At 41.2% G+C, this 22,981-nt stretch overlaps 2 protein-coding genes across 6 annotated transcripts in view; both read right to left on the bottom strand.

Annotated features, from left to right (window-relative positions):
• PCBD2 (pterin-4 alpha-carbinolamine dehydratase 2) overlaps window positions 1-14,462 on the bottom strand; it is a 33,228-nt gene extending 18,766 nt beyond the window's left edge. The window contains exons 1-2 of the mRNA XM_083488257.1: window positions 14,309-14,462; window positions 7,570-7,701 (exon numbers count right to left, since the gene is read on the bottom strand). Coding sequence (XP_083344383.1) covers window positions 7,570-7,701; window positions 14,309-14,404 — 228 coding nt within the window. The 5' untranslated portion in view covers window positions 14,405-14,462. The remainder of the gene's footprint in view (window positions 1-7,569; window positions 7,702-14,308) is intronic.
• A 1,879-nt stretch (window positions 14,463-16,341) lies between these two features.
• TXNDC15 (thioredoxin domain containing 15) lies at window positions 16,342-22,981 on the bottom strand. Of its 5 annotated transcripts, none has more exons than XM_083488228.1 (6): window positions 22,780-22,918; window positions 22,052-22,434; window positions 20,471-20,958; window positions 19,314-19,477; window positions 18,624-18,754; window positions 16,342-16,602 (listed from the first exon to the last, which is right to left on the bottom strand). In XM_083488228.1, the coding sequence occupies exons 2-6, from the start codon at window positions 22,122-22,124 to the stop codon at window positions 16,406-16,408; spliced, it is 1,053 nt and encodes a 350-aa protein (XP_083344354.1). In that variant the 5' UTR covers window positions 22,125-22,434; window positions 22,780-22,918; the 3' UTR covers window positions 16,342-16,405. The 5 variants fall into 5 exon arrangements, with proteins under 5 accessions (XP_083344354.1, XP_083344352.1, XP_083344353.1 ...); XM_083488226.1 differs by having other exon boundaries at window positions 20,471-20,961; window positions 22,780-22,916; XM_083488227.1 differs by lacking the exon at window positions 22,780-22,918 and adding an exon at window positions 22,610-22,691 and having other exon boundaries at window positions 20,471-20,961.

Below are 22,981 nucleotides of genomic sequence, written 5' to 3'. Positions count from 1 at the left end.
TCAGCCACCATTTTCAAATACAGAGGTTTTTCTCCGCTTTCAAACGCTGCTCGTAAATAACCTTGATTTATAGCAAATCGGCTATTTTATCCCTGTATACAGGGAGGCTACCCATCAACCTAACTACCCAAAGAATTACTGTTATAAACTTTGCAGGTGCGCAAATCACAGCATATGGCAGAGGACTCAGGATAATGGGAAATGAGGCGGCTCAGGAAAAAACATATGAAAAACACAGGCCCAACGTAGGTGGATATAAAACTCATTCAAAAGGTAATCAAGTGCAACAGTATAAAATGGGAGCAACTAAGACAATGAATCTACTGAAAGCCATGAAAATGAACTTGGCTTTTGAATGGTCAACCTATCAGATCTTCAGTGCTCTTCTTTAGAAAAGAAGCACATCCGACACAAGCTACACCCAAAAGCAATCACTGGTGTGACTCCAAGAAGATTCACGCTAAATTTGTCACAAATGCTTTTGTTTCCGATCCTAATACAGCCAAGTTGCATTACTCTGACCTCCATTTAACAAATCAACTTAATGGGTGCTGGGAGTGCTGTAAAAACCTTAACAGTGGAGTGATTTTTAAAACTTTAAAAAATATAGTTATGAAGCAAAATGTTAGGAGAACCCCTTCAATACTGGAAATCAAATTAAATCTAGACATTTCTAACAGTCTTGACAGATATAATCCTGGTTACCATGTAAATTTATGGTAAGCTGCTGTGATATTAGCCACAGGTGCTACTTTTAATATATGGGCCGCATCTGGCTGGGAATAAAGTTTCTCAGAGGACTAGAAATGACCTCACTATCAGACAATGGAGGGGAGGGAAACACAAGGCCACTGTGGCACATAAAAAGCAAAAGATGTGGCCCACAACTGAATATTTGACATAAAATTCATTTTAAGATTGCAGGTTGTAGGCTAAAAGATATTATGTTTTCAGTACATAAAAAGGCGTAGACATTTTTCAGTCAAAGAGCCAAAGGATTAAGTATTGCAAGACAGCTATGAAATATTTGGACTATGCCCATAAAAACAACTTGACTCGACTTTGATCAACAGGGAAGACAAAGGGATGTGATGAGAAAGTTACAGAGTGGCGGGGTAGGGGAAGAATGTATCCAAATTCAAGTAAGTTCCCAAGGACTTAATTGTTTTATACAGCAAGCTGACCTACATTTAAGGAATAGCTGACTCCAGGCATTGATTAAAAACCTATGCCAAAGAATTCTAGTACCACAGACTATGGGAAGTAGTCCCTTCATGGTACTTAATTAAGTAGAGATAAAAATAAATAAATAAAACCCAGCACCTTATGCCAAGAAGCCATCATCACACATGAAGAATACTATGAGTAGAGACCAGATCATCTAGGTCACCCCTAATGCTCCGTTTATAAGCAGAGCTGGTTGTCCCTTAGCTGAAAAGTTCCAGGTTCCACGTGGGGAGAATTAAATTCTTCAACTTGCGCTCTGTGCTCCGAAGTATTCCCATTTTATAAAGCGTGCATAACTGCAATAGCTGTGGTTTTGCAGAATTCAAAGGCCAAGCTCAAAAGAGCCCCAAGAACATAAAGAGGGGTTGCCAACTTGTGGCTGTGTTGACACTGAATGTCGTCATGGGGGGGGGAGACATCTCCTGACTTTCAGAAGCAGCTTTGGCAAGAGAGATTCCAAGGGTGGGGATAAGGGGGCCTAAAAAGCCCTGGTGCACAGACAGAATGCCATGCACAGTCTGCCAAAGCAATTCTATTTTGGTGGTATTTAGCAAGGGAACAGGTGCTAGCAGCTATTAACAAGGCAATGTTACAAAGAAGTAAGTCCCACTGTGTTCAATGGAGATTACTTCCAGCTAAGTACGAATGGCATTGTAGACTATGTGTGGCAATGAGCTACATATTACTAATTATTAATATGTAATGACCTACCCTTCACCAGCAGGTCCCCAGGGCAGGTGACAACAAATTACAAATCAGTATTAAAAACAGCTAAGACAAATTGTACTCATAGGGTGGGTGCTGAAAACATATGTCTCAGATGGTGAAGGCTAAGGTAAAGAGGTGAATGTTCAGCATTCACTGAAAGCTGTACAATGAAGACATCAGACCCACATCTATGGGGAGGGAATTGCACAACTCACAGGCTGCCACAAAGAATGCCTTCCCCTGAGTCAACACCACTAAAAACTTAAAAGTGTGGTGGAACTATTAAGAGGGTCCCCTCTGCTGATCCTAACACCCAAGAGGGTCTGTAGGACAGGAGATTGTCTCTAACATTTGGGCCCTATGTAATTTAGAGCTTTGAACACTAGTGTGAGCACCTTAAATTGGAACCAGTAATGAACTGGCAGCCACTGTAGAACAAGGGTTTTATGGGTTCTAAAGGCAACCCCTGCCAATAACCTGCCTACTGCATTTCAAAACAGCTGAAGTTTCTGAGTTGTCTTCAAGTGCAGCCTAATGTGGAGCACATTGCAATAATCCAGTTCGGAAGTTACCAGAGCATGGGGCAATGTGGCCAAGTCATCTCTATCCAAAAGGAGCCAGGTCTGGTGAACTAACCATTACTGCAAATAGGTACTCCTAGCTACCAAGGCCACCTGGATCTCATGTGACAATATGGGATCCAGGAGTATGGACCTGATCCTTCCAGGAAAATGCAACTCTGCCTGAAACAAACAGTCTACACACTTCCTTGAGAACTTGGAACACACAACAACTGTGTCTTTTCAGGGTTCAGCTTCAATTTATTGGCCCATATCAAGCCCATTACTGTCTCCAAATACCTGTCTAACACCTCAGCCACCTGACCACTGGTTTTCAATTAGTGGGCTGGGAGGGACCCATTATTGGGTTGTGGTTTAATCCAAGAGGGGTCTGCAACAGCAGCACTTCCACCATACAACTGTTTTAAGAAAATTTAAGAAATAGGCCCTCAAGTGCATGTTGGAGTTAAAAGTGAGCCCCAGGGCTGAACAGATTGGAGACAACTAATCTAGAGCCCTGAAAATAGCTGTCAACTTTTCCCTTTTCTTGCGAGGAATCCTATTCGGAATAAGGGAATTTCCCTTAAAAAAGGGAAACGTTGACAGCTATGGCCCTGACTCTTTCCCCCCAAAAAACTCAGCCGAAAGCCCTGTTGGGTTTTTGAGCCACCACCAGCATAAGTACCCCCCCAAAAAACACAGAGCTGCTATAAGGACTCAACTTTTGCAAATAATGCTAGATGGGATGGGGATGGGTAGAAAAAGATCCAAACCAGGAAGTCTGTCAATTAACAAACAAATCAACACATATCAGCCATCTTATAGATCATATTAAATTCTACTTTTTGAGTGTCAGACTGTGGCTTTCCCCTTTGCATTCTTTGGTTCAGTGGTGCAAACCAAGATAAATCCCTATCCAACATCCTTCAGGTCCCAAACTGAGAGACATGCTGGGAGCTTGACAACCACAACAAGTGTCTATATAATCTGCTGCGGTGTCCCAAGGCAACTGCCTTGTGTGTGGAATCTCTCCTAACAACATTCAGTTGTTAGCCTGGAAAGGGTCCTCATGCTTTCCTTTTTCCTTACTCCACCCACTCAACAGCTAATGGAAGCTACTGTGTGGGGTGAAGCTTTTCAGTGATACGTTACTGAGAGGATTTGGAGACAATTCCCTCTCCTTCAGTTGCTGCACTGCACACAAATAGAAGGCCTCTTCCCCACACCCCATGTGTGATGTGTCTCTACAGCAAATCCATGCAGACTGCTGTTGCTGGACTGAAACATTCACCTGCATTATCTCAAACATTTCTCCAAAACTATGAGAATTAGATACTATCAATCCATGCTAAATAAGAAAATATTAATTATAAATCTCAATTAGAGAAAAGTATCATTTAATGGGCCCAAGGACACCTACAAATGTGCAAAAAAATACCCTAATAGGATACAGGAAACTGAGAGAAACCTTTCAGAAATTACCAAACTTACTGGAGTTAAGGAATTGACAGTTAATAAAACTTCAGTACCAAAACTACTATTTAGTTTGCTCTGCATACTGTGCAAGCCTTTATACAAATATATGACAAGAAACGTTATATCCGCTATGATTCTTATGGTTCAGGATTGTGAACTACAGTCACTGCAGATGAAGTCAAGAACCCTGAAAAATCTTCCCCAGGAAACTCAATTCAGCTCAGCAGGATTCCTGAAATATATTTCTTTGTACAACTGAATTGGCAACCTGCCTGCAGCCTACTTCCATTAGATTATTCATGTATCTAACAAGACTGAAATAGAACCTAGTCATGCATCTTAGGCTAGGAGTCTTCAAACAGGAATAGCACCCTGTTAAAACATATTAACTACAGTCCTGACACTCACAGGGTTTACTTTCTCACATCAGTTATAAGATGCAAAAAAGTGGTACCAAAAGCTAAATGAAGTCTTTAACTCGAAGCCTTTATTTAATAAACATAGTAGTTTTTTGTAAACTGCCTTCAAGTATCCCAGCCAGTCCTGCGTATCTTCAACATGTGCCCCTTTTTCTAAATATCCTTCTCTCTTCTATTGCCGTTTGGCCAAAATAAACAGGAAACTTGGCTGACAATACAGGAGAAAGGAAGAAACTCCGTAACTACTTCCAAACTCAAGGAACGCCGTTTCCTCTACCCTTTTAACTGTAATCATATTCTATGCTACCTACAAAACACACACATACACATACACACACACACACACACACACACACACACACACACAAGAATCTTTCCAGTCAAACACATGATTTTGAAGGGTTTTCCTTTTGTGATGAAATCCAGCCTTGTGATGATGGCCCTTTAGAAGAGACAGACTGGGATGCAATCAGAAACAAACAAGAGGTGATGCAAAGCAGAGATGTCTCATCTCCAAACATCTGGTAAAGTGACCTTCTCTGGTCTAGATGTTTGCAAGACTTTTGTTATGCACGCTGAGAGGAAATAGGGTTAATGAATGCTGCACTGCAGAATTCTGATACATAATGAATTAGGTTTTAATTGATAACTGCATGTGTTTTGTACTTTTAAAAAAATCCACAAGAGATGACAAATTCAAGTTATAGCTGTAATTTTCAGCGAAGCTTACTGAACTGCCTACATATTAAACAGGAAAGTAACAGATAGCCGTTTCTCCCAAATCTCCAATTTTTCTGTTCCTTTTTAAAAAAAGAAAAAATATAGACCAAAAAAGGAAGTGTAAAGAGCTTCTTTCTGTTTGGATGTATATAATCAGCTCTTCAACAGCCATATTTCCTGGCTCAAATAAAGAGCTAGCTTTCCTCTAGAGCAGGGTTCACAACCTTTTTTTTGCCATCCCCACCTCAGCATCTCTGAAATCCTGATGCCACCCCCTTATTATTCAAAAAGTGAACTCCTATTCACATGGAAGAAGCCTAAAAGGCCATTAACTGTTAATAACTCATTCTCCAATTGCCCCCTTTAAAAATCAAACTGCCCCCCTGTGTGGGGAGGTGCCCCACATTGGGAACCACGGCTCTAGAGACTGGTTTTTCACTGTGGGCTGTGCATAAATACAGAACTCTTTTGGGTAGTAGTTGGAGACCAAATTATGAATCAAGAACTCCCTGGTTTGAATCTTATGTCACCCATGAACTTAAGCAAGCTACTCTCTCACAGCCTCAGTCCTGGGTTGTATGGATTAAAAATGGACAACTAAGAGTGCTATATAAATATTAAGTAACATATATTATTATGGTAAGATTTTACTATCAGATTTATATGTACCTGCAAGAATCCTATTCACATTGATCATTCCTCTCCCCACAGATGAAAAGGATATGGTCACATGAGCAAGTTTAAGATAAAAGACTATGTCTGCATTGTTCAGACACAACATCAAAGGCAATATAATGGTAAGTATAATCTAAAAGCAATGAAAGAAAAGGGAAAAAATTAGTTCCTATTCCACCTTTTTATTCTTCACCTATGGTCCGAGCATAAGCCAATAGGTCTTACGTATTTAAAAGCATTTTTATGTCTTATTCTTTCAGCCCAAAAGACTCCCTGAGTAGCTTTTGTAAGATAAAGAAAAACCAGATAGTCCCTGCCTATAGGCTGATTTTCTAGAAGACATGACACAAAGGAAAAAAGGAGGGGGAGGGAAGATGTTATACCATATTTACAACTTGGTAGAAGATATAGAGATTGTCAGAATTCTAAAGCATGGTATTTTAGAACAATTCCGTAAATCCACAACTTGACAGCTTGTCAGTGAAAACTTTTACCAAGTAAACTACCTCTGACCCATATTTACCCTGATTTGCAAAGAATCTGTCCATTCTTCCTCTGCTGGATGTAATACACAAAATAATAGATATTCCTATGGGCTTACAAAACTTTGGCAATAAGGTATGTTAACATCTGTTGATATACAGTCTTCAAAACCTGGAATGAATAAAGAGTTTTCTAAGCATCATGTGTCATTTGTGTTATCTGTGAAAGCAATAAAAATTCAATGAACAGATCAATCAACTCAATATCATGTGCAACAAATAAATCTGAAATGCCTTTTATGTCATTTCAACTTGTCAGCTTTTTACACACCTGATTTTATGCCATCTGCAAAGGGCAAAGTGAAGCTCACTGAGGAAATTATACTTCTTGGCTGTCTGACTTTTGTTAAATAGTTGTATTATGTTCTGTAAACTGAAGATTTACTGACTTGAGGAAGAATATGGTCGTTTACATCCTGACCTTAAACTATACCGACTGATACATAGCTGAGTTTCAGGCATAGGTTGTGTTAGATCTATTAGATCTGCTTTCTCTCTGTGTGTGTGTGCACAAACCCAAGCTTTGGGAAGTTTCTATAAATTAAAAGCATTGGGGTGCTAGTAAATATTATCAACAGCATGGAACTGAAATTGTAAAGATTTATATCTACAAAAGCAAAAAAATAAATAAAAATTATCATTTTAACCCACATTAAGTCAAAAGAATTATATGTCACAAGTTGCTTCCTAGTACCATTTCAGTGCCTAACTAAACATGATGGTCGGACTACTTGTGTGCTAGAATATGGGTCATACTAAATGGGTACACAGCAGTGAGAGTAATTTAAATCAGAGAATTGGTGGGCAGAATGGGGTTACTTAATCTTCCCTTGTTCAAACTAATCCTTCTGAAACCAAGCATGCTTTTCTGCTGGTGAAGCTTATTTTCCAGAATCCCGCTAGAACAGGAAAAAAGCAGCAGGAAGTATGCAAATTCTTTCTGAAAATCAGACAACATGAACTGAAGTAAAGCTAAGTTTAATTCAAATCAGGTATGGCATCAATAAATATTCAGAGCTAAAAATGGCTTGCCCCAGTCATTCAAGTATAGACTGGCTCATTCATTGTAACAGGGATTTAACACTAAAGAACTGAAATGATATCTATGGAACCCAGATCAGGATTTTGCCAATACTTTTAAAGTGATAATAGATTGGCCTTTGAAGAACAGGTTGCGGTAGCTAAGAAGTAAAAATATAAGCTAGATGCATTTCCTTAAAATAGCAATAATGAAGTATTTACCTGGTTGAAAGTTTTGAAGATGAATTCTTTGTATATGGCATCCCTTTCAGTCAGCTCGGACCATCCTGAAGCTTTGAGCTCGTGTAAAACTTGGTTCCTTTCTTCCGTAGTCAACCAGTGAAGCTGTGAAGACTATCAAGGTAGACAAAGGGGGGGGGTGGATTTCAAAACCATGGTTTCCAAGTTCTGCTCCTTTTCAAAAGCTGTAATGTGTTTTTTGCCATACTGGTTTGCATAGTCACAGTGAAAATACTGCAGGACATTAACAGAAAATGTATTATATGAGCTCATTATGTTTGTATCAGGCAAACCATTTCCATCCACTTACATACAGCAACTAGGTCAGTGATGGCCAAACTTGGCCCTCCAGCTGTTTTGGGACTACAACTCCCAACATCCCTAGCTAACGGGACCAGTGGTCAGAGATGGTGGGAGTTGTAGTCCCAAAACAGCTGGAGGGCCAAGTTTGGCCATCAGTGACCTAGGCCAAGGCCACAATTGCTCTGTGCTACCTCCAAGTTTGGACGCAGTATGACTACCAGCTGTTGGGGAACAAGTGAGGAAAGTCCTCTTGCACTCATGTCCTGCTAACAGGTTTCCCATGAGCACCAAGTTGGCCACTGTAAGAACGGGATGTTGGACTATGGCAGCTCCTTTGTCTGCCCATGTGTTGCTTTTAAATTAACATGTATCTTAGGTGGAATCCTAAACACTCTCAGCTAGGGAGTAAGTGCCATTGAATATAGTGAACATGTACATATGCTATTAGTGTTCTAAAGCTGACATTATGAGAAGCTGTGTGCATGATCCTGCCAAAGTTAAACACTTTTTAAATCCCACTTGTTTGAATGGAATATATAAGCATATGCTTATCTCACTCTAAAAGCAATACAACTCAACAGAGGTGTTTTAAATTATACCGAATTAAGTATGTAGTCAAAAGTGTTTTCGTCTTACAGTATTATTATAATTGTCTCTGAGTGATCTGAAAACTATCCTACATCAAAAGTCCTGAAGTAACCAAAGAATCCTGTGAGTTCAACTATTTTCACTCATTCTGAAATAGCCATCTTTGAAAAGTTAGTAACCATGTACTTCAATGACATATGGCAAAGATGGTTACACATATTGACTTATAGCAGGCAGAGGCAAACTCGGCCCTCCAGATGTTTTTTGGGACTACAACTCCCATCATCCCTAGCTAACAGGACCAGTGGTCAGGGATGATGGGAGTTGTAGTCCCAAAACATCTGGAGGGCCGAGTTTGCCTATGCCTGACTTATAGTCAACTAAATTCTGCTCAGAGTACACCCACTGAAATTAATACATTTTAGTCACACCCATTCAAGTCAGTGGGTGTATTCTGGGAATGACCAACACTGAATACAAACCAATGAGCTATTTTTAAATGTTCCGAAAGATGCAAGTGACAGCTGCCCATAGAACTTAATAGATATATGCTAGATTTTAATATATCTGGTCTGGGCATTGGTGTGTTCACTCCACACAAACATCAAAACCACCCAATGAGCATGTTCTGTGCCCACAGAATGCTGAGTGAATGGAAAACTGAGAGGAAATGGAATGGAACAGTGAAGATCTTGAACAGAAGCATCCCACACTGTTAAACTGGGGATGAAAAATGTTCTGATATCCAAATTCAGAATTTTCTCAGAATATGCATTACTTCTGTGTAGACACAGCTGGGGTTGCACTGTAAGCCTCCAGTTTTATACCCATGTACCTGTAAGTCCCGATGAAGTAAATGAGACTTACTTCTGAGAAGACATGAATGAGATCACACTGTAAACTTCAAAATTCAACCTCATACTCATATATATTTCAACCATGGACAATTTTTAAAAATGAATCCTTTATCTGAGCGGCTACATTTGCTGCATGAAAATTTAAGCTTACCCACTAGATGGCACTGTATTATTTCAAGTCTCAATAGCGATTCGTGATAATATAAAGCAAAACAGGCTGTTAAAAATTTCCTTTATTACAAAACATTTTGTAGACACCAAAATAAACGTAAACAAATAAGTACGAAACAAATAAGTACGAAACATTACTTAACATGAAAGAGGGGGGGAAATCCCTCACAAAACAAATAATCTATAGTTAACATAATTGTGCAGCAAAAAATAACCCCTCCCTTTAGCTCGATTAAATGATTTCTTGTTAGCAAGAATATGCTTTCACTGGTTCTATAAAAAGAATTATAGATATTCCTCAATTATACGTTCAATTATCTTTCCAGCATCGCTCATGCGCACAAGATGAAACAAGTGAAACTGATTATAGAATGGCCATTGCATTACATTAACTATCAAGATAATAGTATTGTATTTCTCATGTCCTTAAAATATTCAGAGTCCAATATTTATGTATGTGTTTGTTTGTTTATTGCAGTTAGGATTACTTTTGAAGTTTTAGAAATCTCTTACTCAACCTTTAAAAATTAATCAAATTAACTACATATTTTAACCAAATTAACTGCATATTAAATGGTTGGTAGTAATTACAAATTTTGGAAGCCTAATGACCGGTGACAAATTTTATTTCTAGCCTGTTAATAATTACTATTCAAATTTAATGTGAAAGGATTTGTTGATGAGATAGTTATTCTCAAAATATAAATTATCTTTAGGGGGGGAAATGCTTCTTTTTATTTTGGAATCTTAATTGATATTTAATACAGTTAGGCTACAATCCACTTACATGAAAGTAAGCCCATTTAACTTAATGGGGCTTACATCTATGTAGACATGCATAAGATTGCAGTGATAGTATATTTTTCAAGCTTGTGTTTTGTCTCTCTGTGTATATTTTTTGTATAAAAATAATAAAAAAATTCTCACTTCCAATTACACAGGGGTTGTTTTTTTAATAAAAAAAAACCTGAACAATACTTTAATATAATAAGCACATGTGAAGAATATGAGGATAAACAGGGCAAGGGGATCATGATTTTAAGCCTCAGACAGAGGTTTCAAATGCTTTCATGGAATCTGAACCAAAGGGCACTGTAATCAAATAACTGGTCATCTTTCCATTCTTTTCTGACATCACTCTGATACCTGAATTACTGATATAGGAGGTCTGGTGGATGCAATTAGCTTTCCCAGATTATTTATAATCGATCACTTTTATTTGCTGACCATCTTTAAAGCAGTTATGAGGTAGGATGCAATGACAAGATCACGGGGTCAAGTATGGCTGTTTCAGTTGCTTGTCCAATATTGACAATTCAATGTCCACATACTGTTTGCTTTTGATGTTGCAAAATTCCATGTCCTCCTTCAGCAGTTTTGCACAGGAAAACCATGTCTGGGTAGTTTGTCACACTAGTCTATTTGAAAGTGTCTCCTATGTATTTGTGGAAGCCAGCAGTTAATTTAGATCTCTAACTCGTCTGTGACATAGGAAGGCAGTATTTTTTTCTTTGTACAAAGAAGGAACCTGAGGTACCAGTCTGTCACATGACTCACTAAAGCACACAGGGCACATTTCTGGCAGTCAAGGCTAAATCCCAGGTCTTCAATTTGTACACCTATGTATATTTTACTACAGAGTGTAACCCAAACCAACACTGGGTAGTATCTAATTATCTAGGGACGCGGGTGGCGCTGTGGGTTAAACCACAGAGCCTAGGACTTGCCAATCAGAAGGTCGGCAGTTCGAATCCCCGCGACCGGGTGAGCTCCCGTTGCTCGGTCCCTGCTCCTGCCAACCTAGCAGTTTGAAAGCACCCCCAAGTGCAAGTAGATAAATAGGTACCACTCCGGCAGGAAGGTAAACGGCGTTTCCATGTGCTGCTCTGGTTCACCAGAAGCAGCTTAGTCATGCTGGCCACATGACCCGGAAGCTGTCTGTGGACAAACGCCGGCTCCCTCGGCCTATAGAGCGAGATGAGTGCGCAACCCCAGAGTCGGTCACGACTGGACCTAATGGTCAGGGGTCCCTTTACCTTTACTAACTAATTATCTAAGTAGGACTAACATTGTAAAGTTGAAAAAGACCACAAGGATACAACCTATTGCAATTTTTACTCAGACCCAACTTTCTTCTAACCAATTCCAAATCTGAGTTCACTAATTAAAACATTCAAATGACTCCTACAATAAAATGATTTTTAAAGAAAATTAAAAGTGGTTGTTATTTTTGGCAGTGGCGCCCTTCCTTTTAGAAGACACCGAAAGACAGTCCTGCATCAGGAAGTTTTATTACGTTTTTATTATTTCATTATATTAACATTTTATTATGTTTTTATATGTGCTTGAAGCCGCCCAAAGTGGCAGGGGAAACCCAGCCAGATGGGCGAAATGTTGTGAGCCACTTTGGGTACAATTTTGTGGATTGTGGTATGGAAAGAAATGGATGGTGATCACAAGTACTTGCTAATAGAAATCTACTTTGATCATAAAGAAAGCTGAGGAGGGATTAAACCACTGGAATGCTCAGGCTTCTTAGGGCTGCATGACTCCCTCATATAAACCCAGAGGTCCATTGCCTACCCCCCCAAACTGGCAATATTTAATTGTAGTGGATTTACTCATTCTGAATTTACATTCTCAAAATTAGTTTTCAAGACTCTGTGGAAGATCTACATAGACAAAAATCAGCTGAAACTGGAGAGGCTGATCCCAAACCCATATCTTTCAGGTCCTATTTGTAGGCTGCATGTATCATGAACTACATATTTTTATTAGCTAATAAAATTTTCTGTCTAGTTGTTACATTATGTACTCAGTATATATTTAAGGCATGTTATGCAAAATAACCATACACAAATTTGTGTTTACCAACAATTGCCCCCACATTTTCAAGTGCCACTTGCCAAAAATTATGGCCAGAAACATATTTGGTGTCCCCTCACTGCCATTTACACAAATGCTGAAGTTTTCAGACTGCTGAATTTTGCACCATGTATAATTGTGCTGAACTCACATCCCCATAAATTACTCCGTCAAGGAGGGAAATTTGTACCAAAGAGAACTGGCAGAAAGAATATGCAATTGATTTCTCTGCTTCTTATGCAAGTACAAGTCAATATTATTCAGACACAAATCCTTAATTATATGCCTGATTTCATCTATTCTATTCTTCTGTTTCAATTACTACTGCAAATGGTAAGCTCTCTGTATTTTGAGGCACCAGGAATTTCCCTAGAGCAAAATAAATGTTAAAAAGTGCTTCTACAGTCACAGGTGTCTCTGCTCACCCATGAAGCACTCTGGGTGAATCTAAGTCAGTCACTTACTCGGCCTAAGTACCTAAGGCTATAATAATAAAATGGGGAAATATTTTTTTCCCATTCTGAGCTCAGTGGAGGAAAGGCGAGATACAAACAAGTTCAGTTTTGAGGAATTCTTACCTTTAAACATAATCTACCATGCATTGTGTAATAGCAATAGGTTCCTGGTGTTTCTTATTTCATTATACTGCATTTCTACATTGTTCAAAGTGTGCCTTATCTTCATCCCTTAATATTATTCAGTACTGATGAGCCTGCAACTAACATACAGGCTCCCTGCCAATTTGAATAAGTTTGCCATTTTTACCTCTGAATTCAAGGCTGTGAGTTTTACCTCTGAGTAAACAAACAGGCACCAGGCCACTAATATGTTGCATTGGTGAAAATTCCCTGCTTCTTCCTACAGAAGGGGTGACTGCAGAGCTGACTGATACATGTATGTTCACTGCTTACTGTGTTTAGCATCCGGTGTTCACAATAATGTGTGGAAAGAACCCGTTACAAAAAAAAAATATTTTCAGTTATATTGGCTATTTTCTAAGCACCTGCATTTATTGTGATTTGTTTCAAGAGTGATGATATGAAGTTGAATCGACCAACTGTTATTCTATATTTTTCCAGTGTAAAATTATTGGGGGGGGTGGCTATTGAGCAGGTTCGTTGCACAAGGTCAATGTTACCAATAACAAACTTAGTTGGTCTCTAAGGTGCTACTGGAAGGAATTTTCCCCCCAACACGGCTACCTACCTGTAACATGAATTTACAGATAAGAGTATGTGACTGTATCCTACCCAAAAGTAGTGAAAGTCTGGACGTGCCCCATGCAATGCAGCCTAGTTGTCATTAAGGCGGTTATGGTAAACCTGTGTCTGAGCTGCACGAATTCAGGCAGGAGGTGGACTTGAACTCACTTGGAACACAGAAAAGGAAACGTCAGTGTGTCAAGACTTCTAAGCCTGCTGTTCTCCCTGACCTGCTAGCTTGCGGTGCACAGAAATGCGTCGTCATCCCCCGAAAACAGGGGCGCATTCCTTCGCGTGAATCCCCCTCCCAAATCTTAAATGGCACAATCCAGACACTGGGTTTTGCACCTCAGTGAGCATCTGGTAGGAAACGTTACCAAACACAGGAGACCTATTTGAATGCACTTTCTCTCCAAAGGAAGGCTCGTGCTTTCCGAATCCCAAACGTAAAAAGAGCAAAAGTTGGTGCAAGCCTCCCTCGCTGGGTCGGAAAGTGGGGCGCGGGAAAGCCCAAGGAATCACTCTCGATGCTTGCCGGAGGAATCCCACTATGAATGAATGCACGGGCGGATATAAACCAAAAGGTCCCCGGGACCCACTTTGCGCGGGAGGGGAGGCCGAGAAGTCGGGGGTGGGGTAAGAAACGAAACCCAACGCCGCCCAAGTGACGCTGCTGCCGGGGTGGGGAAAGTCCCTCCGAGGTCCCCTTCCCTTCTTCGCCGCCCAACCTCTCACCATAGCGGAGCACTCGCTTCTGCCGCTGACTCGTACTGCCACGGGCGTCAGCCCCGCTCGCAGCCACCTCAGGCCGGCCCAGGCGCCGCCTCGCATGGCTCCGGCGTGGCTTCTCCGCCCGCCCACCTGGCACCTCCCACGGGGAAGCGCATGCGCCGCCCACTCCTCCCACCACTCCCCGGCTGAGGGAGAGGAGGGATGGAAGGCAAACCTCTTGCGCGAAAGGCCGTCGCTCTCCCCGCCCACTTTACTTTCATTATGCCCTGCAGCCTTTCTCAACCTGTGCGTCCTCAGATGTTGTTGAACTACAACTCCCATCACCCCTAGCTAGCAAGGTCAGAGCTGAGGGATGACGGGAGTTGTAGTCCAACATCATCTGGAGACCCCCAGTTTGAGAACCGCTGCAAGCGCATCTAGCCCCTTCGCTTTCTTCTGCACTGCTGCTACCCCAGCCTGAGTCAGCCTCCATGGGGGGAGTGGGGGTCGCTTGGAGACCGCCTGGCCTGCGCTCTCACAGCAGAACTATTTTTAGAAGAGCAAAAGTGTTGGGGGGAAATCTCCTGCCAGAGGTTTGAGCTACTGGCAGTGTCCTTTGTGAGGCGCAGAAAGCAGCTGCCTGATGTTTTCCCACAACAGCTACCACCTTTCTCAGTACCTGGCTCTGTCCCTACTGCCTAGGGCTTCTTGAAAGAAAAACAGACTTTCCTATTGTACTTGCCCATCTGCATTACCCTCAGCAGACAACTCACAAGTTTACCTGACCACAGTGAAGGAAGTCTGCTGCCACTGCATAAGGATTGCAGGGCAATAGCTGCGCCACAAACGCACTGCTAACTCTCCTACCTGCACATTTGAAGGATGCAAAGGATCTAGCAACTTGTACACCCAGCTCCCAGCTTAACGAATGCACCTGAACTTCAGCCAATGTGGACAGAAGACAGCGACCACAGCCATCTCCAGAGCTGAATGTAACCTACAGTTGCTTCGTTAGATATTTCTTGGTTTCTGGTGTCTTGTGTGATTAAAGCACTTTAGTATTCTACACTGAAAACCATGCCAAGACAACCACTGAAGATGCCCAAAAGGATACTTGGATGTTAATGGATTTATTATGATACAGAAATCTCTAAAATGCAATAGAACTTTGGTGCTGCTGTAGTACAGAATGTAGAATGCAGCTAGCTTCATTGGATTGTATTGGCTACCCTTAAAAAGTCATACTAATTTATATAACACATCAAAATAAGAACAGTAGCATGAACAAGTAGAGATACACCCTTTCAAGATTATCTAAGTTCACAATAGTGCTTAAATTACATTAACATTGCAAAACATGGAATATGGGGTAAAAAGTATGTTTATTATCATGTATGTGTATTCCTCCCATATGTGTTTTCTGACCCTTTAGAACGCTAAAACATATATTCCCAGTTCAGCCATAAATAAATGTCAAGTTCATGTATCAGTAGTCAGTGCAACCTTACTAAAAGCTCTGACATGTTAGCAGCAGAAGTGTCATCCAAATACTGTGATCATAGCACCACATGTGTGACAGCATCAAATTGACAAGAGAGCCAATTCATACAAATTCCCTACTTATATATTTTTTGTGCGTGTAGGGAAAACATGGGGGTCAATTGTTGCAGCTCCAAATCTAGCATAGTTAAAATGACCATCTGGGGTGGCTCAGGAAACTTTCTAAAAGCTGCATCTTACACCTATACCTGATATTTTCCTATTAGAACTGTCTGCATCTGCAACAGTTTTCACAGGTGCATAACATCCTTGTTTTTTAAATAGAAAGCAGCAATCCATTTGCATTACTAGAGATCATCAGATGTCCCCCAAAAGACACCACACAGTTCCTAAAACTTAAGCATATCAGATAGGTATAGATATTTTTGTCATTCCCTCATAACAACTTTATGAACAATTTCCAGCTGTGCATGTTCATATTAGTATCACAAGGAATTTCTGCTGAGTGATGTATGATTAACAATACAGGGTCCTGCCTAACAAGAAATCACAAAGACTCGATCCACCATTTAATTTAATGTTGTTTAGCTTGTTCTGAAAACAAAGTTCTCAGTTCACATATCATTCCTGATGTTCCTGATCTTGACCAGGTATTAACCACCGGATGCTCTCTGTCCGGACAGTGGCATACATGATAAAGCTGATGAGGAACAATAAAGAAAATAAGAGAAGCCAGTCGATGCCTCTAGTCAGTGTGCTAGGCAGGGGACCATCCTGATCTTCCTCAGTTACCACCACATCAGACTTGGGCTCTATTCCTGAAAAAAAGTATTCATTATCAGTGTGGTGCAAGATTGAACAGAATCAACATTAAGTATAGATATTTGCACAAAGCACCTACAATTTTAAGTTTAGGACTAAGCATTTTAAACTACCAGCTGCTAGAACATCATCAGAGCTCTGTAATTTTTGAATTATAGCCTCCTGGTGCATTAAATAAATAAGTATTTCTAACTGTAATGTAAAATATGACTCTCTCAAATTTAAGTATTTTAGTGTCATTTGGAAACAGCTCTAATTCCACCTCTCCCTGAAAATGTACCAGTACAAAAGCTTACAACTCCTATTTTAATAACAGCTTCTTAATTAGCCAACTACAATTTCAGTTGTATGTTCTTCAGCTTCCCAAGGGAGAAGCAACAGAAACTTGGCTGACAAGTTCCCTTTTATGCCCAGCTAAAGATCTGTAAACACACCGGTAGAGGGAAAGGTTTGTTGCTTTCTCTCATGAGTCAGTGGTGACCAGAGCTTGCTTATGTAAGTCTATTTCTATCTTCATTTTCTTTATTATTTGCTGCAGCATGTAAGGAAGAAATCAAAGTGGATCCCAACTTACTATCCCATCTTCTGTAGAACACATAAGACATTGGGTTTCCTCCACTGCTAACATAGGTAGGAAGAGATATGTTGAAACAGTTACCCTTCTCCTCTTGCATTCTCCCCATGTATCACCTACATTCTCCAGGCGATACCTATTACATTCCCAACTCTTGCTACCACACAAGAGCTGAAGGATTCTTAACCCACCTTACCAAATAGGACAGGATTTGGCTGTAATAGCATACTCAGGTGTCAGAGCAACTGAGAAAGAAAAGGGAGAGATTGGAATGCTTGGGGGTGCTCCAATAATTGGAAAAAAGAGTGGAAAATGGGAGAGGGCTGGAGAGAGAGAAAGGAACAGAATGTCCCCTGAAACAAGGTATGGCCGGCTTGTTGTAACACCAAACAGAAGCACTCTAGATCACATTTTATTGCAGGTCCCACATGCACATTTTTACTCAGAGGCATCCCTACTGTGCTGAATAGTCCTTACTCGCAAATCAATGTACCTGGGACATGGAGCCTTATTCTGTATTGCCCCCAAATCTCACACCTTGATTAAGGCTCAAATGTTTCCCAAAACATTAACTCAATGTTCCTGGAGATCATACAATAAACATCTTAAAACTAGCTGTAGGTGGGAGTTGGAATCACAAACAGGGAGAGTACTGTTGGACTTGGGTCCTCCCTGCAGGCTTCCAATAGGCATCTGGTTGACCACTGTAAAACAAGGATGCTGGACTAGATGGGCCTTTGGACTTATCCAGCAAGGCATGTGGCTATCAGACTATGAAATCTGTTAAATGTCTTGGTTACATCCTATTTGGACTACTGTAACAACCGCCATATGGGTCTGCCTTTGAAAAGTGTTCAGAAGCTTCATCTGGCCCAGAATGCTGCAACCAGACTGCTGACTGGTGCTGGTTCCAGGGAGCATGTTACCTCACTGTTAAAACAACTTTACTAGCTACTGGTTTGTTCCCCGTCACAATTCAAAGTGATGGCTATAAAGCCCTATATGGCTTGGGCTCAGGCTACCTGAAATATCCCTGTATGAACCTGCCTGGGTTCTAAGACCCTTGGGTCAATACCTCCTCTTGGTCCCATCAACATCAGAAGCATGACTGGTGGTAACATGGGAGAGTGTTTTCTGCGATTCCTCCCAAATTATGGAATCTGCTCCTAAGAGAGATTAGATTGGCTTCCTGTTCAGACAAACCTTTGGAAACTAAGGTACAGATGATGCTGATCACTGGGCTGCTGTCAGGACAAATTGTATTTTAATTGTTGGTTTTAAATACACTGAAGTGCATTTTAATTATTGTTGTCAACGAGTTTCTTTTTATTATATATTATATTATATAACTGATGTTTTTAAATGTTGTAAGCTGCCTTGAATCCCAACTTGGGAGGAAGGTGGAATATAAATATATTAAATAAATGAGTAAATAAATCCTACCTGTCTGATTAAAAATGAAAGATTTCAGTGTTTCCAGGGTTCTATCTGTATGGTTAAATCTTGCCATTGGCTTAGCTCCTTGAAAAAGAAGGATGTTGGGAACAGCTACAGTTCCAAACCTGGTTGATAAACTGTGAAGACATAAGATAACAAAGAGTTAGCTTTGCTAAATATGTCTTGCATTTAACCCCATGATAAAATAACTGAGTGTTTTTCAGTACAAAATTGGAACCATAGCTAATTTCAGCAGAAGAAATATATTCATTTGGTCACAACACACTTTAGACTCAAACAGGTGCTCTAGAAAATCAATACTATTGTTAATCAATTGCCTTCCACATATGGCCAAAGGCAATGTACAAAGTATAATAAAAACAGCTAAAAATAGTTGAAAACAGAAGTTGAGTTTAAAAACAAGACAAAGCAGACAGCCTTAGCAGAGACATATTCATCCAGCTGGGAAACTTTGTGGGAACAAAAATGTCTTCAGTTGTTTCTGCTAAGTGCTGATAATGGGTACGTGGATTAGTGTGAACTGGGCAAAATGTATGCAATTAAAACAGCCTAAATTTTGGAAAATAAATTTATGGACAAATTATTATTCAATTAAAATGCACATTTGCTTAACCCTGATTTAAAATACATGAAGATAGTACAGTAGTCCTGAAAGGAGAGGGATATAAAGGTTACCTGCTGTGCTGAGAGGCATCCAATGCCAAGAAATGAAGAGTTGGGAATGCTCGGGGCAAAGAATTAAAATGAGGAGCCAGATTGGCAGAGAAACGGCACCAAGGAGTATAAAACAGGACTAAGGTACAGTCACTGCCATTTGGATTTAAGAACTCCATTAAATCCTGCAAGAGAAGGAGAAAAGTGACTTTTTAAAGGCATAATGGGAACTCATTTAACTTAGTATTGCTCACGTTAATTATCCTGATCTCAACAAGGCGGTGAAGTACTTCTACGTGCAAGGTGAACTTCGTCAATTCAGGTTAAAAAACTTATTACCTGCACAACAGTTTTTAAATGACTTAGGGAGCTTTTAACTTTCATTGCAACCATGAAGTTCAGGAGATATTTTGACATTCACCTACTTGCCACCATCAGCAGAGACACAACCCACAACCTCATTGCAGGTATAGGCCAAATTTGGCCGGCCAGGTTATTTTGGAGGACCCACACCTGCTCACCCATACACCCACCCTACACCCAATGTCATACTGGTAAGAGTGGGGCTTCCAAAGGAGCAACCAACAGCTTAAGCAACCTCCTGGTTATTTCTTTACTGGAGCAAGGCATGTTTCTTTGCTGGAGTAAGGCATCAGCTGATAAGCAGTAGGAACGCACCTTGCTTAAGGAGGAAGACGCAGTTTCCGTGAAATAGAAATTGCCTCTCCCTCCTAGGACTGCTCTTTGAAGCAGCCCCCATAATCCCTTTCAACTTCCAAAATCAGAAGTTGTAAGGAGCAGTATGTGGCAGTTTGCAGAGAGTTCAGTTTGGCTATGCACAACTGTTCCCACACCCAGCTGCCAAATTTGGCTCACCAGAGGGTAGGGAGATAACTATCTGTCCTGCCAGCCAGAAAAAGTGAGGTGGTCTAAAGTGAGATGTAAGAGTAGTAGTAGTATAAGATGCAGCCTTCAGGCTTGAGGAAAACAAATACAGAATATACACAGAATTCATCCTTTTTCTTCCTGAATAATTTTATTCAAGCAAGTTATGCCTTCCACATTTATATAAAGAATTCTGATAATAAGACGACAAATGAAAAAAAACTCTTAAATTAAAATAATTTTTTTATATATATATATATATATATAAATCAATTAGAGTGCTTTCTACTTACTTGTGAAATATTCAAGATTTGTAATGTGAAGTTTGTTATCCCTGTAATGTTTCTTTCCTCACAATTCACTTTTGGGGTTTTCATACCATCTGTGCTATTAGAGTCCTCTCCTGATGAAGGATGCACTGCTTCCAGAACTACAGGTGAATCTATTACTTGCTCTTGTATAGGAGACCCAGGTTGAGATAAAAATGAAACAATACCCTGCGTACTGCATTCACCATCAACGGCTGCATCACAGGTGCCGGTGTCATGCTCCAAGACCTGTCTCTCCTTGGACTCACCTGGAACAACTGACAGAACTACAGGCTCAGCTGCAGGTATGCTGCTACCCATCATAGCATCAGCTATTTCTGCAGTCCTGTACTGTACCGATTCTTTAGGCCCATCGCTGCTTGCAGGTACAGAACTGCTTTTCACAGCGAATGGTACAGCAGTTTCACTTAACTTTTCAGATGGCGAGTCAGTGGTTTCTTCCATTTCAGCTACTGCTACAAAAAATGCAAGAACATATAACATCTTTAGTGCTGAACAATAGGAGTACATCTATCTTTATTCAACGCCACAAGGCAGCAGTGGGTGGAACTTACAATCCAATGTGTGAATTGAGGGGGCTCAAAGAAAGCAAACCGTTCAGTGAGGCTCACACACTACAGCAACCACTGTCACCCTCACCTCACCATAAATACCAGCGTGGCATGAAATATTCAGTACAGTGGTACCTCGGGTTACATACGCCTCAGGTTACATACGCTTCAGGTTACAGACTTCGCTAACCCAGAAATAGTGCTTCAGGTTAAGAACTTTGCTTCAGGATAAGAACAGAAATCGTGCTCTGGCGGCGCAGCAGCAGCGGGAGGCCCCATTAGCTAAAGTGGTCTTCAGGTTAAACAGTTTCAGGTTAAGTACGGACCTCCGGAACGAATTAAGTACTTAACCCGAGGTACCACTGTATTGTTGACCAAAGCCCAGTGTCATTTTTTATGAAGTCTTTCTTTGTACTGTAGAAAATAGACCCCATCCAAGATATGTACAGAAAAGAAACATACAACAACAAAAAATAGAATCCTGCCACCCAAGAATACAAGTTCAACTTTGGCTACCACTCTACATATTCAGCAGGGGTGGGCAATTTCAGAATTGTGCGGTCTGCTTCCCCCCACCCCCAAATCCCCTAGGACCCGCAAGCACACTTCAAGGTTATAAAACAAGAGTACACAACACTAGATCTGTCACTTAGGCATCTGCTCCCGCTTGGTAAAGCAGCGCTTGGTTTGCTGGATCAAACGAAGCCGCACGTAGGCCTGCAAGTTTCCCTAGCGCAAGACTACATTTTACGTTCTGCCCTATCTTGTTTGTTCTCCAGAGAGAGAAACAGAAGAAAGAGGAGTTGCTTCCTACTTCTCCAAAGCATTTAAAAAAGAAGCAGCAGCAAGGGGTGGCGACGCGAGCCTAGCTGGCTCGCCCCCCCCCCCCCATTCCCCACAGGTGCACGAAGGAGGCGCGCAGCCTGTCCTCAGCATCTCCGCTCAGCTGCCCCTTCCCCCAGCGGTGCTACCATAGCAACCGAGCCCTCCTTACCTGCAAGAAGACTTGCGAGCAGCCAGGCCAGCCAGAGACCCCGCCCCCGCCCGCGCGAGGACAAGACCATCATCCTCGCAAGGGAGGGGGGAGCTGGGAGAGGGGGGCAAGGAAAAGACCCGGCGGATCAACCGGAAAACAAGGTCCAGTCCAACGACAGCCGCTTCCGCTCTCCACTCGTTTCCGTTTCCGGGGCACCACGAAAACAAACAAACGCTATGGAGCTTGAAAAATCCTTTTGTCCGCTGGCGGACCGGATGTCCTGACTGTTTCTCTCCAGGACCCGACTGTGCCTCGCTCGGCGGCAGGCGGCAGTGCAGAAACCCAAGACCTTGCCCTTGTCAGGATTTGCCAGCACTGTATCTGTCTACCCCGTTTTCTAACTGTTGTGCAAGAAGAAATAAAGTGCCTAATATTATTTTCGCCGTATTGCAGATTGAGGTGGCTGGGGAAACCCAGCCGGATGGGCGGAGTATAAATATTATTATTATTATTATTATTATTATTATTATTATTATTATTATTATTATTAGTTCAGTTTATCTGCCACCAACTTACGAGGGTGGGAAGAGAGTTCGACTGAGGCAGAGAGCTCTGTGACAATCCTGGCCTTGGTACTTTTGTCTCCCCAGCACAGATCTAAACTAAGGAGAGCTCAGATAAAAATCGGGATTTTCCTTCCCTTTGGCAATCCCCATAGAGATCCCCGATGCGGCTGCCATTTTTACTGTGGGAGGAGCCTTTGTCATTATCGATTTGCCTGTGGCTGCCACCTTGGGTCTGTCCGGAAACGGAATCCAAACCAGACGAGGGGCCATCTAAAAGGGACGGCTCGAAACCGGGCGTCTCCCCGATACATGAGGCAGCCTGAAAGGAAAAGGAGGCGTAGAACTGCGCAGCTCTGGCTGCATGGAAATGCAGCCTGTAGCG

This window comes from Podarcis liolepis, assembly GCF_965112155.1.
Source record: "Podarcis liolepis genome assembly, chromosome: 2".
Taxonomy (NCBI): domain Eukaryota; kingdom Metazoa; phylum Chordata; class Lepidosauria; order Squamata; family Lacertidae; genus Podarcis; species Podarcis liolepis.
Note: the sequence above shows the minus strand (reverse complement) of the source record. Positions and strands in the feature narration are given on the sequence as shown.